The sequence below is a fragment of the Dunckerocampus dactyliophorus genome, chromosome 16 (genome assembly GCF_027744805.1).
Source record: "Dunckerocampus dactyliophorus isolate RoL2022-P2 chromosome 16, RoL_Ddac_1.1, whole genome shotgun sequence".
Classification (NCBI taxonomy): domain Eukaryota; kingdom Metazoa; phylum Chordata; class Actinopteri; order Syngnathiformes; family Syngnathidae; genus Dunckerocampus; species Dunckerocampus dactyliophorus.
The window spans coordinates 4,733,992-4,750,185 of record NC_072834.1 but is presented as its reverse complement, the minus strand read 5'-3'; the positions used below and the strand labels follow the sequence as shown (position 1 = coordinate 4,750,185).

The 16,194-nt window shown below is 40.3% G+C and overlaps 1 protein-coding gene across 1 annotated transcript; it reads left to right on the top strand.

Annotated features, from left to right (window-relative positions):
* The first annotated feature begins 1,310 nt into the window (after positions 1-1,310).
* On the top strand, positions 1,311-14,842 carry vps11 (VPS11 core subunit of CORVET and HOPS complexes). The gene is made up of 16 exons (XM_054755294.1): positions 1,311-1,529; positions 1,884-2,028; positions 3,154-3,289; positions 3,357-3,520; positions 4,658-4,905; positions 5,431-5,632; positions 6,215-6,366; positions 7,113-7,299; positions 7,452-7,595; positions 8,449-8,649; positions 9,724-9,885; positions 10,064-10,197; positions 11,204-11,406; positions 11,545-11,716; positions 12,863-13,085; positions 13,752-14,842. Exons 1-16 carry the CDS (start codon positions 1,384-1,386, stop codon positions 13,914-13,916), a joined length of 2,784 nt encoding a protein of 927 aa, XP_054611269.1. The 5' UTR covers positions 1,311-1,383; the 3' UTR covers positions 13,917-14,842.
* The last annotated feature ends 1,352 nt before the right edge of the window (positions 14,843-16,194 follow it).

Sequence of the window (16,194 nt, the reverse complement as noted above, 5' to 3'; positions counted from 1 at the left end):
TAAGATAAGAGGCTTTATTTATCCCACATTGGGGAAATTCTATGGTTCCAGTGTAAAATGTACATACAGCATGAACAGATCAAAAATGAATAAGACTTTAGTAAAAATGGAATGAAAGCGTAAAGAAGTAATACAATAAATGTAGGAAAATAGTAAATGACACATATTGCATAACACTATACACCGATTCTAGTATTCACAAGTGTGTGTTGTAAAGTCTTCTGGCTGTGGGGAGGCACAGGTAATGATAACGCTCCTTCCTTGTTTCTTTGTCATTACAGGCTATACCTGTACTGTTTGTGTGTGTGTGTGTGTGTGTGTGAGGTTGCATAAATAAACCTGACCATAAGTAAAAAGGAATATTTCAGTTTGAAAGTTTTTTTTTTTTCGAATTCAAATGCAAAAGAGGAAAGAAGGCATGACTTACCGTAACTAAAACATTTGTAAATTCCACCTGTGACACACATGTCCCAGCATGAATGAAATGTTTTGTTTAGCACATGATAGTTGATGCACATGAGGTGGTCTCTAATTGGATGACCGGGTGGGTGACCGATCAGCAGGCAACGGCGATTCAATCAGACTCTGGTTCTGAAGTTATTCACAAGCGATATGATACTTCTGTTTTTTCAGATCTGGGATTTATAACGTAATATCAGTCAGTATACTCGACAAATGACATCCCATACAGGATTAACCATTGTAGCTCAATATGCGGGACTAAAACCTGAGTGTGTTTTCCTTTTTTGATGTGATAGTAGATATGTCCTTCTACTAGTTTAAAATGTGTTTTATCTACTTTATTATTGGTTATTTTCCTGACCTGAACTATTTCTGATAGTCGGTTGATAATGCAGCCTTGCCTTACTTAACCTTGCTTATCAATGAATCTGGCAACCTTTCTTCCTTTACCCAAGCTCACAATTCCTACGTCATAACACTGTTTGCTGATGCAATTGTTAATCCTTTTAACACTTTCTGCTGACACAACTATTACTTGTTCAACACTTATTAAAATGACATCTGTTGTATGTGTGTGAAGAGTTTCTTATTTTTGGAACATTTCTCACCTGCATTAAACAGTAAGAATTCACATGTAGGATTAGTGCGACGTCTTTACGTTAAAATAACAACAAAACATTTACACATGTATGTCATTGCGGTGGCTTGACGATAATGGTTTACACAATTTTGTGCCATACCTGTCCACATTTGCATTATAAAATATAAAATAATGGAAATATTTCGGGAAAATAATGTAGTTTCCCGGTGAGAACGGGAGGGTTTGACAGGCATGTATTGCGCATGCGAAATGCAAGAGCTTCCGGCTTACTCACGTGGCTGTAGCTGTCACATGATCGCTTTATCGAAAACGTCAACACAATGGCAGCATACTTACAGTGGCGAAAATTTGCATTTTTCGACAAGGACGCAGTAAAGGATCGTTTAGATAATGGGAAAAACTTTGATCTTCCGAATGGAATATCTGCTTGCGACTCCGGACGTGGTCATATTGTTCTTGGTGATATCCTTCAACAGTTTGAATTAGCCTCTTCAGCTAATGTTATGCTAGGCGATGCTGTTTAAACGTAAAGCGACAGGAAGAGGAACAGTCGTGGTGCATGTTTTACGTTTAAGCAACTATCATCGGATCTTATTCAAGGCGACTAGTCCAATTAAATGCTGTGTGGTGAATGTATATACAGTCATTTATATATTGTATTGTAGCAGTTAGCTCAGTGACTCCGAGTCGATGACAACATCAAGTTTGGGACTTTTCACGGGTGTCATCTATTCATTGCTGCATGATACACATCGTTAAGCAACATTATATAATGTGCATTACTGTAATTGTATCAGTTGTCCTTAGCCGCATTACATATGGACGGCAACGTCTGGCTTTTGATGCGCTCATTGCAGCTGACAACTTTCCAGGCTTACAAGTTGCGAGTAACACATCTCTTCCAACTGAAACAACACAGCATCCTTGTAACAGTGGGGCAGGATGAACACGGAATGAACCCCCTGGTGAGTATGTTGGATGGAGTAGTGTTGGGAATGACGGCTCTTTTAGAGGGAGCCGGTTAGTTTGGCTCTTTGGACTTCCGGAAAACCAACGGCTCTATTGCCTTCAAAATGGATCCTCACATTTGTGTTGTTGCTTAAATTGATTTATTACCAAAATACATGTAAAATGATCTGATCTGAGGCAGTGCTGATATCGGGCACCGATACCACAGTGATTCACGTACACCTGCAAACATTTCCAATCAATGAACCGCATCTGTGCTTTAATGTTCTCTGCTTGTTTGCTGATATTTTTCTAGCTATTATGGCTGACAACATAGCTAGAAAAATATCAGTAAACATAGCCAACAGAGTATCGGCGGACGTAGCTGGCGCCACACATGCACTGCAGCCTGATGCGTTCACAGTGCCGCAAAACAGTCAGACATCACAAACCTAACAGTACACAAAACTTCCAGGTCGCTACAATATCATACTTGCCTGTATCAACAATAATGATAATGTAGCGACCCAGAAGTTATGTGCGATGTTAAGAGTTCTTTGTTGTCCGACTGGCTCACGCCATGAACGCGTCAGGCTGAGTGCTTGTGCGTGCGTGTGTGTGTGTTTTTTACGTTCATGGATATTCTTCTTTGGTGTGGTTGCGTCCCATCTGTTTTGTTCATTAAAGCGTTGATCGACCACCTCCTCATCATTCTTGTAGCATCTGTAGACAAGAATAAAGCAAAAAGAGCTCTGATATCAGAATAGTATGGTTATCGGCAGATATCCAAATGCAGGGATCAGCTCGGAAGTGAAAAAATGTGGATCGGTGCATCCCTAATCACTTGTATGGACGATGTCGGCATGCCGTTCAGTTGTTCGACAGTGGGAAGTGTGTGTCCCTGCATTTTGACAAATCTGACAAAAACAGCAACTTCAAGATACCAACCCATGTGGAGCGAGCGGTGTCGTTTTTTCCGCCATTCCCTGGTGATCCCGGAGCTTAACTACTCTGAAAAGTGCTGCTCTACTGTACTTTGGCAACACAATTGTCCAGCTGTTTGACTATCTTGATTAAATTGAAGCCTTGTGAACAGTAGGGTAAAGGATACTGCCACTGATCCCAAGTTAACTGTTGAACAGGTAAAGGTGTGGAACTTAGACAAAAGAGACAGCGGGAATCCTCTCTGCACAAGAATTTTTCCTGCAATTCAAGGCAACAAACCGGCAGAGGTGTCATGCCTGAGTGTACACGAGAACCTCAACTTTATGGCCATTGGTATGTGGTGGCGAAATTCAACATTCACCGTGTGGCTTCCTCAAAATGACGGTTTGTTTCTTGCTAGGTTTCACGGATGGCAGTGTGGTTCTAACCAAAGGTGACATTACTCGAGATCGTCACAGTAAAACTCTGACTCTGCATGAAGGAACCATCCCAGTCACTGGTCTCGCCTTCCGCCAAGTTGCAAAAGTCACACATCTGTTTGTTGCTACCCTTGAGAAAGTCCATGTGAGTATGAGCGCTAGCGGGGATTCTGTTGGGTTCACTTATGCTAGCCTTATTACGTGCTGGGGCTGCACAAGAGAGGACAGTTGAGTTTGCTGATGTTGTTTTGCAGTAACAATACTACTAATGGACCACCTCCTCATCATCCTTACAACGTCCGGGTAGACGGTGCAATACGACCTTTATCCTTAACTCATTCAATCCCAGCCATTTTTCAAAAGACAACCCCTTCAGTGACGGCCATTTTAGAAGATTTTGACGGGATCTTTCAAGGCACACAAGATATTGTGTTCTATGACTACATAAACATGGATCCTACCAAAAGAAGTTCGAAAGATAGTTAGACTCCCGTCCTTCATCAGAAAAAAAAAGTTTGTCACTACCTTTTTCCCTTCTTTAACAATCAGCAGTAGAACATAGGGAAGTTTCAGGAAAATATCAGTTCCCGACGAGAAAAGGGAGAAAACAAGCTTTTTGTGAAAGTATACATTTTAAGCATAACTTTCACTTTCAGACAAATATTTTTTGCTTTTGTGACAACTCAAATATCTCAACAACTATACCAACATAACACACAACACAAAAAAGGGGTTGTTTTACATCAAAATAAATTTTATTTAAAAATAACCAATTTACCTCCAAGCTCTCTCACTTCCTCCTCCCTATCATGTGTGATTCTTCCATTGAAATGACCCAGCCGAGCTCTTACCAAATGCACTTCTGCCACCTTGTGGCTGTTTTTATGGTATTAAAAGTGCTCTGAAATGTTAATGCGTTTGTGCAAAGTTGCATCATCACCTCTTTTTGCCGCCTGTGCAAAAAAACGTAAAAGATGTATCTTGGGAACGGGCGATCGGGATTATAAAGACTTATAAATACGTCTTTGGTATGGAATGAGCTATTGTATTATTATTAGTAGTAGTAGTAGTAGTATTGATATTATTGTCATTAACATTATTTTTTTGTATGCATTTATGGGCTCTCAATTAAGGCTCTCAATTCTAAGCAAGAAATCCTGATTTACATTTTTTTTTTGTGCAGCCCTGCATCATGCTAATAATTCTTAACAGTATTAATATATATTCATATGGTCATTTTCTAATAATAATCATAATCCACCGCCTTCTCTTTCTTGTTTAGTGCTACACCCTGTCTCTCAAAGAGTATCCAAAAGTCGAGCTGGATACACATGGGTGTGCTCTTCGCTGCTCCTCCATCACAGATCCCTCGCAGGATTCTCAGTTTATAGTCGCTGGTGATGAATGTGTGTATTTGTACCAGCCAGACGAAAGAGGTCCCTGCTTTGCCTTTGATGGAACTAAACTTTTGGCCCACTGGCATCGAGGATATCTTTTCTTACTTACTAGGAATACAAAGTCGCCCAACAAGTAAGAACACTGAATGATGAAAACGAAAGTACAATTGTTAGAAAGTACAGTAATAGGAAAGACTGTATGCTGTGGATCCCTGGATCACAATCGTGATTTAGCCCCCACAAATTCGTGGATTTTGTGTACTGGGCGGCAGTCGCTCAGGAGGTAGAGCAGGTCGTCCAGAAACCGGAAGGTTGGCGGTTCGATCCTCACTCCCTCCACACAGTCACTGTCGTGTCCCTGGGCAAGACACTTCACCCACCTTGCCTCCAGTGCTGCCCACACTGGCATATGAATGTTTGGTGGTGGTCGGAGAGGCCGTAGGCGTGAATTGGCAGCCATGCATTCGTCAGACTACCCCAAGGCAGCTGTGACCACCACCGCCGCCAGTGTGTGACTGACGAGTGAATGAATAATGGGTTCACTTCATTGTGAAGGGCGGTGGGTGCCTTGAAAAGCGCTATGATCTAATCATCTAATCCATTATTATTATTACTGCCTTAAAGAAATTCAGCTTCACTGTGTTCATGCCCTACGCAGGACGAGGTTTGGAAGCAGGGAAAGCTCTCCATCAGACAAACAGCTTCTGACCATCTATGACTTGGACAACAAGTTTATCGCCTACAGTGCCTCATTCAATGATGTCATTGATGTCGTGGCTGAGTGGGGCTCCTTCTACATCCTCACCAGAGATGGTAAAATGTATGTTCTTCAAGAAAAGGACACACAGACCAAACTGGAGGTAAGCTTTGTGGATAGCCTAATTACCTCTGTGTATTTTAAAACTAGACTGCTGTAGTAGTAGTAGTAGTCGGAACAGACTACGTAGTTGTGCGAACGGACACAAGTATTCAGGGGTATAATAAGCATGCACACATTCACGCAATTTCACGTATTTTGTAGTTAATGGATTCCACCTTGGGCCGCACGGTGGCCTAATGGTTAGCATGTTGGCCACGCAGTCAGGAGATCTGGAAGATCTGGGATCTGTGTGGAGTTTGCATGTTCTCCCACATTTAAAAAAAAAACATGCATGTTCGGCTAATAAGGATAAGCGGCATAGAAGATGGATGGATGGAGATTCCACCTTGAATAGAAGTGTGCGTACGCAACTCCGCCTCAAGTTCCGCCCTTGCCACACCTCCACTTGACCATGGAAGGTCAATATAAAGTGAATCATGAATGTGGCGTGCATATTTAAAGAGCCTTGATTTGCATTGTTGCGATGGCCGCTGTCATTTGGAGTCAATGCAAAGTGACTCATGAATGACTTTACCACCTAATATAATGGTAGGTAACACTCTAACCCATTCTTTCTTTATAGATGCTGTTTAAGAAGAATTTGTTTGTAATGGCCATAAACCTGGCTAAAAGCCAGCACCTGGACAGTGATGGGCTATCAGAGATCTTCAGACAGTATGGTGATCACCTCTACCTTAAGGGAGACCACGATGGTGCGATTCAGCAGTACATTCGGTAATTATATCAATCGTCATGCAGCAATGCTCGGGCCCAGAAAAAGCAGTTTGAATTCTTGGAGCACAGTGAATCCCCGCATGCACGTGATTCTGTCAGCACATTTTTGGTAAAAACACGTTTTTTTAAATCTTTTTTTTTTGTTTGAAAATATGCAGGGTTTTTTTGTTGCAGAAACACACCTCATTCACCCCAAGTCAATAACCATTTATAAATACATGACAATACAGTTCAAATGTACAGCATACATACACCACAGTTTAGAGAAGCTCACAGTTTTTACACGTTCATGTCTTTATGCTTCACTGATAATGTTTTTTGTCAAGCGTTGAGATTTCTTACTTTCTTTGGCGTCCTTCAACGCACCATAGTTAGTGAAACTCATAACGTCTACACTGTGAGTCCGATCCAGTCTATTCATCGATCATCTTACATTATCATTCATTAGTGGTGTGTACCTTCCAAAAATCGACATTTTTATGGGCGCATTGATTACTCACGGCTTGTTGGCCCTAGAACGTAACCCCACAAAAAAACGTGGGATCTTCTGTATTCCCAAGAGGACAAGGTTGTGCATATTGGTGGCAGTCTCTGTTGAGTGTGCCTCTGTTATGTATTGTTTTTTTCATTTCTGCCAAATACTGTAGAAGTTTTGGAAATAATACCACCATCCCCACTATATTTGATGTATCTTAACGTGTGTCATGAAACACATTCAATTAACCATCCCCACCATTTCCCCACAGCACAATTGGGAAGCTGGAGCCATCTTACGTCATCAGGAAATTTTTGGATGCACAAAGAATCCACAACCTGACATCTTATCTCCAAGCGTTGCACAGGCAGTCGCTGGCCAACGCAGACCACACCACACTACTGCTGAACTGTTACACCAAGCTGAAGGACAGTTCGAAGCTGGAAGAGTTCATTAAGGTGACTGAAAAGACAAGTGCGGGATAACGCCGATTAAAAGTGGAAGGAAATCAGCGCAGTCTAAATGTTGTATAGTTCCATTATAGGAAAAGCCAGACATGGCTTGTATTTTATACTGTTCCTAATCGTGTGTTCTCATGTGTTTTCCATAGAGCAGTGAAAGCGAGGTTCATTTTGATGTCGAGATTGCTATTAAGGTTCTACGACAGGCCGGCTACCACAGCCATGCTGTTTACTTGGCAGAGAAGCACATGCATCATGAATGGTATTTGAAGATACAGCTCGAAGATCTCAAGGTAAAAAATATATATATATAAATAAATAAAAACATGCAAGCAACTGTGAGATTTGCCTCACTTGTAGCAATATTGTCAGATATGAATAAAGAATAAAAATCCACATGAGGTGGAATTGGGCTAAACTTTAATAAAAGTTTTACATGAGCACTGCTAATCGCCAGCCAATCGCAGTGAAACACTCTTAATACACAACATAATCCTCACACTTAATTATTCATATAAGTCACACAGAGAAATGAACTGCACGAACTACCGCGTCTCCTTCCTTCTTTCTGCTATGACGTGCGCTCTGTGCTATGAGGCGTTCAGGTGCGCTCGTAATTGTGAGAGTTGGGCGCTAATTGTTTTTCCATTTTTATTCACGAACCCCCAGTGACAATTGGCGTACCCCACTTTGGGAACCCAGGCCACAGAGAATGTGACGACCAACCCCAACTAGAATTTCGTGCTAGCATCAAGGCTAACAGCCGTGTCAAGCTACAGTAGTAAGGTGGTTAATAACAATTGATTTGTTACAAAACTATAGTGTAAAAGCCTAGAAGACAAACACTGAGCTAAATATTTACAATTTGACATAAAAAACACAAAAAGTCAACTGTCTTACTCCAGAAAAGAACTATGTAGGTGAGCTCTGATACCAATTTGGGACAATTCCCTTTGCTGGCGAGATATAACGACCAAACCTAATTCTTTGGCTAGGAGTCTTAGCAGAATGCTACATCCTGATGTTCTTACTCCTTGTACAACCACTCCAAATGACGGGCCTCTTTTGTGTCCAGCCACACAGGTTTTTACTTGGTATTGGGCGCTCATGTACTCATTTATCGTAATCTTTTCTTTCCGAACGCAGAACTACGAGGAAGGGCTACGTTACATCGGACGGCTTCCTTTTGAACAAGCCGAAAGCAACATGAAGCGTTATGGCAAGACACTGATGCATCACATTCCCGAAGGTACAACCGTGCTTCTGAAGGGCTTGTGCACTAACTACCGACCAAGTGGTGACAGCGCTGAAACTGACAGCCTCTTGGAGAAGATGCAGCTCAATAAGGTGTGTGTGCAATTTTCTCATCTTCAGTTTGCTCTCACATCCTCCGAAGTGTGTGAGTTTCAACAGATTGCTGGGGATCAAACTCGCTTTCATTTCTCTCAAACTTCTTTCGTAACCACTTCTGACTGACGACAGTGTTTTACTTGTGGAGTCGGCTTGCTTTTAACTCGTACGGTGAAGTAACTGTGATGCTCATTTTATTGACGTTAACGGAACATTTCAAAATAAAGCGCGCCACTTCCTGTTCATATCACAGCCATGCAGAAGTCTCAAAGCTTGACAACAAACCTTGAAAATAAAATACAGAAATAGATAAACAGGTGTGTCCAAGGTGCGGCGTGTGGGCCTTTTGCGGCCCGTGGCACAATCTAAAAATGTACTTTAACAAGAAAAAAAGCAAAAATGGACAAATCAGCAGTCATTTTTCAAGAATATAGTTTAAATATTAACAGTAAAAGGTTGTAATTTTGTAGGTTATAATTTTATGAGAATAACATATGAAGAAATTTTAGTAGCCTAAGGTTGAAATATCAAAGAAACATGTTTTTTTTGTTGTTGTTTTTTTTTTTTTACTTAAAGGATAATGTCATTTTAGTAGCGTAAAGTGGAAATATTAAAGACATTTTTTTAACGTCGGAATATTATGAAAACCAAAAGAAAATAAAGCTGTACGTTTTGGGCAAAAAGTTATAATATAATGGGAATAAGGTCAAAATATTATGGGAAACTCCAAATATTCCAAAAAGAACAATTGCAAAGATTATTTAAGAAGGAAGCTGAAATATATGGAAAATGATGAAAACAACAGCAACAGACCAAAGTTCATATTTATAATACACCTACATCATGAGATGCGTTTTTTTCTCAAAATAATCCATTTTTCAGTGTGCTTTAAAAGAACTTAAATCTCATTTCTCAATAAAAGCCAGTAAATCACAACCAAAAAATACAAGCCATGCCTTTTCTTACACCCAGCACATATTGAAATTGTTTTCTTTTAACCCAGTTACTGTCTTTCTGTCCCATTTTTTTGTCACCTGTTTAATTCTTCTTCAAAAAATTCTTTGTTTTCAGGCCAACTCTGAGGAATTCATTCCAATTTTTGCCAACAACCCCCGAGAGCTCAAAGCCTACCTAGAACACATGATTGAGGTGGACTCTCGGTCTCCTCAAGGGGTTTATGACACACTGCTGGAGCTCCGACTGCAAGACTGGGCACATGAACAGCACCCTGAGGTCAGAGCAACACACCCAAAGTTTAATTTCTATTCGACCGTCTTGTACTCACTTTTGTGACAATCTGTATGGTGCAGTGGACATTTGACAATTTACTGAACAAAAATATTGATAAGAGAAAGTATTTGAGTTTGGTATAATCAAGCTTTGATAATCGCCTTTTTAAAATTTTTGGCAGAAAAAAAAGATCCTGCAAAATGAAGCCTTGTCACTCCTGAGGAGCGACAATACTGTGTTTGATAAAGCCCTGGTCCTCTGTCAGATGCACAACTTCAAAGAGGGCGTCCTTTACCTCTATGAGAAGGGCAAACTGTAAGTAGCAATCTGTTCATTTTGCATAACAGCCGTAACATATTTCATACAATCAGCAGTACGTTTTGCTTCCCGATTTTAGGATTCCAAACAACGTCAAAAAGTGGTATTTTTTCAATTAACATGTTGATTGTAGCCAGTAGAGGTGGGACAGTGGATGGATATCCCCATTTGTATCGTATCGTTAGCTCTCATGGTATCAGGTGCAGGCAATCTCGGAAAATGAATTTTGAAATTTTGAACAGATTGATTGGCAAGATTACAAATTAAAGGTACAATACACAGTGGTGTGAAAGAGTGTTTACCCCCTTCTTTATTTCTCTTTTTGTCACATTTAAATGTTTCAGCTCATCAAACAAATTTGCATATTAGTCAGTGACAACACAACTGAACACAAAATGCAATGAAACGTTTTATTATTAAAGGAGGAAAAAAAAACTGTTAAAACATAACTTAATTGGGATCTATCAGTCTGGAAAAGGTTATAAAGCCATTGCTAAAGCTTTGGGACTCCAGCTAACCACAGTGAGAGCCATTATCCACAAATGGCGAAAACATGGAACAGTGGTGAACCTTTCCAGGAGTGGCCGGCCAACCAAAATGACCCCAAAAGCGCAGCAGCGACTCATCCAAGAGGTCACAAAAGACCCCACAACAACATCCAGAGAATGATGAGTACCGTGTGGGGATTCGGAGTGCAGTTATGATGCGTACCGCCATCCGCAACTAATACATTGGGACCGTCACAAATAAATTAATGTATGGGAAACACTGTAATAACTACAGCAGTTCAAAATCTCTGTAAAAACTGGTGATACAATTGCATAAAAAGATGCACCATAAGGTAAACAAACTGTATTAAAAACATGTCTCTGCATGATACAGTTCAGTTTGACACCACTGAAACTGAATTCCCCACGGGAATTGAACAAATTGTTGTCTTGGACAGTCTCAAACCTGAGCGGGTTCGTGTTTATGAACCATAATTTGCTTTTTTTTCCTGCAGATATCAGCAGATTATGCACTACCACATGCAGAATGAGGTGTATGACAAGGTGGTAGAAGCTTGCAAATGTTATGGGGACCAGGAAGGTTGCCTGTGGGAACAAGCTCTGGGATACTTTGCAAGAAAAGAAGAAGACTGCAAGGCGTACATCAGCGAAGTCTTGCATCACATTGACAAGAACAACCTGATGCCTCCTTTACTCGGTAAAGGAGGCATCTTTTACTTTTATTCCTCCGTAAAAATGACCATTTTCTGCTTGTTTACTTCAAGATGAGCAAAGAAAATGGGGTGGCACCCAGAGAACCTCATGTTGTTTCTTTTGTGTGTGTGTGTGTTTGCAGTCGTGCAGACACTGGCACACAACTCTACAGCAACCCTCTCAGTTATTAAAGACTACCTAATCAATAAGATGCAGAGGGAAAGCGAACAAATCGAGGACGATGAACGTAAAATCTGCCAATATCGTGAGGAAACTGCTCACCTTCGCTCTGAGATCCAGGAGCTCAAGACAAGGTGGGTTGACACGAGGTAGCTTTCGGGCAAACTACTTTTTCCACACATTTGTGTGCCAATAAAGCTTCTCCTGTGCTTTTGGGGGTTAAGGTCACAAAGAACACTAAAAACATGGATGGCAAATTCATACAATCACAAGCTGATGCCATTTTATTGGAAGTAAATGAGCCTCAAACCATTGCAACTTTTGCCTCAAGCACCCATTTATACCATGCTTGTTTCATTTCATGAAGATCCAATTTGTAACTTAACCATGTTCACCACAATTGATTTGTATTTTTTTTCTGTTGAAGAAAAAGTCTTAAAGGGACTGTATGCAGCTGGCTCAAGATTAAATTTGTTGAAACCAAAAAATAGAAAAATACCAGCACTGATTTAGCATTAATTACCAATAGTGGTTTGAAAGAACAGATTGTTTTAAAAAAAATCTACTGTATATTTTTCATAATTATGAACTAAACTTCGTAGAAATTTCCATAAATTGTTTTTTTTTAATTTGCTATTAAAGAAAAAGTCTTAAAGGGACTGTATGTAGCTGTCTTAAGATTACATTTTTTGAAACCAAAAAATAAAAGAATACCAGCACCGGCTTAGCATACATTACCAATAGTGGTCGAAAAGAACAAATTGTTGGAAAAAATGATTTTTCACAGTTCCAAATTAACCTTTATAGAAATTGCTGAAAATTGTCGTTCGGCCCGAATATGGTGATTGGTCACTCGCCGCTGTCTGGTATTCACTTAGCTTTCTATAGCGCGTCTACAGACGCAAAAGCAGTCCCAGAGAGGCGATTTGCAGTCATGATAGCTAAGGTTAGTGGCTAAACTTAGTCAAATTGCTATCATTAGCTGACTACAAACATAACTAGTGCGTGTGTTACATTGGCCATAGCTTAAGTACTCAAAGCAGGAAGAGGCAGGATATAATGCTTGCAGTACGTTTGAACGTTGGCGCCCTCTAGACATCTGGAGAAGTCCCTGCATACATACAGTCCCTTTTTAAGATGAAGTGTTTCAAAGGATTCAAGTGGGATGTGGCTGCACTCCAGTCGTATAGATAGCTGCAAGTAAAGACAAACAACTTTATGTTGCGCATGCAAGTCAGGAACTGCCTACTTAACCTATAAATCTCAATATTTCCACACAGTGCAAAAATATTCCAGAAGACAAAGTGTAACATGTGCAACAGTCCCCTGGAGCTCCCGTCCGTTCATTTCCTGTGCAGCCATTCTTTCCACCAACACTGCTTTGAAAGTTATGCTGAGAGCGAGGCCGAGTGTCCAACATGTACTCCAGAAAACCGCAAAGTCATGGACATGCTGCGTGCCCAGGACCAGAAGCGAGACCTGCATGACCACTTCAATAGACAGGTAAGAACATCATTTCAGGTTTTGGGCTCCGGGTTCTCTTGCTCCTTGTGGTGGACAGAGGCCATCCACCATTTTCTATGCTTTCTACGCTTCTTCAATGAAGTTGTTTTCTCAAACGAAATACATTATTGGAAAACTTTTACATTTTGTGTGTTTTTTTTTTTTTATTATACTCATATTGGTACATGTTTGTATATTTCTGATGCATAATGTTAAGTGTAATGTTAAGTTGCTGTGTGATGAATTTAATGTTTGTAAATGAAACCGTCAGTCAGACTGTTATAGTGAGTAATGTTCTCCTGCAATTTCCAATGGGTTGACAAGCTCGGTGTGAGTTTTTTCAGAGCTCGTGATTGGGTCCTGTGAAATAAAGGGCTGCCTGGTCCTCACTGACTCATGCATGCTACAGTATGTCCTTTTATGATGTGGACATGTGCATCTTATACACCGCTGTGGCTTATATATGAACAAATCTGTTTTTTGTCTTTAATTTTAGCGAGTGCGGCTTATACACCAGAATTTACAGTAATATAGTTGGCAGTGTGTTAATATAGCTGTCCATGGAAACGTCAACTTTCATAAACGTCTTGCTGGTGTAGACGACATTGTGGCTTTTAGCTCTGCAGTGTGCGAAATAAAAACAATCTTTCTTCTTTTGGTTTTCAGTTACGCAGCTGTCATGATGGATTCTCTGTCGTGGCTGACTACTTTGGCCGAGGAGTTTTTAACAAACTAACTCTTCTTACGGACCCACCCGGCAGCAAACCTGTTGGTAATCTAGAAGTCGGTCTACAGAGAGACCTTCTCATCCGCACCAAGAGGAACAGCTAGAGAATACAGAACCTCTTTGGGGTCAGAGTCATGTTTGTGTTCAAGTGTGTCGTGTCCAGGTCACAGATCAGTGATTTCAATCAACCATGTCTTTCTGCATAGGACACAACTTTAATGTCCCTTCTGCCTGTTTTTAGTGATGGATATCTAGCCTGGGTGATGATTTAATAAATACGGTGAAACCTCGGTTTTTGTTGTTAATTTCAAATTTTTCCAATCAGAAATAATGTAAATCCAATCAATTTGTTCAGCACCCAAAAATATGAACGCAAAACACATTTTATACACTAGGGGATCCACACTAATAACTTCTCAACATCTTCGATACTTTGTGGTCTCTGTTTGGTGAACATCCTTTCCCAACATTAGTTTTCTTGATTTCTTCTTTCTTTGCCAGGATGGAACTTATTGTTGATGCAGACTCAGCGCACATCCTGGCAAGATTGGCCACACGAAGGCCATCTTGAGTTCTTTAGTGAAGGTTTTTGTCGAAAACCGAATCATGCGAAAACTGGAGCATTTGAAAACCGAGGTTTGACTGTACACCTCTCAGATTAAGTCAGACCCCGGGACTTAAACCCTTTCACAACTGCACTTACAAATGTGACCTGTGTGTTTGCTCGTATCCTGCGCTAACCAGCTGCAACATCATGACCTTGTGCACATCTAACGGGATCAAATACAAGATCTGTATAAAAAAAAAAATCTGCCTTTTAAAAGTAGTGCTCTGTTTAATGAAGTGTATACGTTTAACAGTGTTTATTCATGCGGTTGTAGTTGTGTAGATCTGCACAGCTTGTGTCTTAATATTGGAACTCGTGTAGCTACCGTAATTGGAACAGCATGCAAAAAAACACGTCAAGCATCTTCCACTAGTGAGAATGTGTGACAACAAAAATTGAGGATTAAAATTGCTTATGTTGGTGTTTGGTTTCTTGTTACCTTCAACTGTCCCTAAACCAAGTTCTTACAGACTGAGCGACCCCCCCCACACACACACACACACACGTTATAGCCTTTTCATATTTATTCAGTCACGACCTTTCATTTCCAATTGTATGAGAGAAACACCCTTGAAATTAATATTTTCCTTTTTATTTCATTTTCTAACGCACATCTGTCTAAATCAGTGTTTGAGTACTTCTTCTTTGCCGAGATAATCCATCCATGATGCTGATTAGACACTGATTATTGCACAAGTGTGCCTGAGGCTGAACACAATAAAAGGCCACTCCAAACTGTGCAGTTTTATCACACAGCACAATGCCGCGGACGTCGCTAGTGTTGTGCGTAGTGTAGTGCTGACTGCAGGATTGTCCACCGGCGAACTGGATGTTCATTTCTCAACCATAAGCCGTCTCCAAAGGCGTTTCAGACAATTTGGCAGTACATCCAACTGACCTCACACCTGCAGACCACTTGTAACCACACCAGCCGCCAGCCACCAGGACAGTTGCTGCAACAATCGGTTTGCATAACCAAACAATTTCTGCACAAACTGCCAGAAACCGTCTCATGGGACGCTCATCTGCATGCTCATCATCCTCATCGGTGTCCCAAGCTGACTGCAATTTGTCGTAACCGACTTGAGAGGGCAAATGCTGACATTTAATAGCGTCAGGCACTTTGGAGAGGTGTTCTCTTCATGGATGATGCCCAGTTTTCACTGTAGAGGGCAAGATGGCAGACTGCGTGTATGGGTAAGTAGTTTGCTGATGTCAATCTTGTAGATGGAATAATTAACAATTTTGTTATGTATGCTTACTGACTGGTTGACTGAGAGGCAGAGATTGTTTGCTATTACATATACATATATATATATGTATATGTATGTATATATATATATATATATATATATATATATATACTGTATATATATATATATATATATATACACTGCTCAAAAAAATTAGAGGAACACTTTGAAAACACATCAGATCTAAACTGGCGGAAAAATGATCTTGAATATCTTTCCTGATAATAAGTGGGTGATGTATTAGTAACAAAATGATGCCACATAATTTGATAGAAATGAAAATGATCACCCTATAGAGGGGGGAAATCAAAGACACCCCAAAAATAAAAGTGAAAAAATGATGCAGCAGGCCTGACAACGTCGGGGCATGCTCCTAATGAGACTACGGATGGTGTCCTGGGGGATCGAAAGATATTCAAGATCATTTTTCCCCCAGTTTAGATTTGATGTGTTTTCGAAGTGTTCCTCTAATTTTTTGGAGCAGTGTATATATATATGTATATGTATATGTATATGTATATG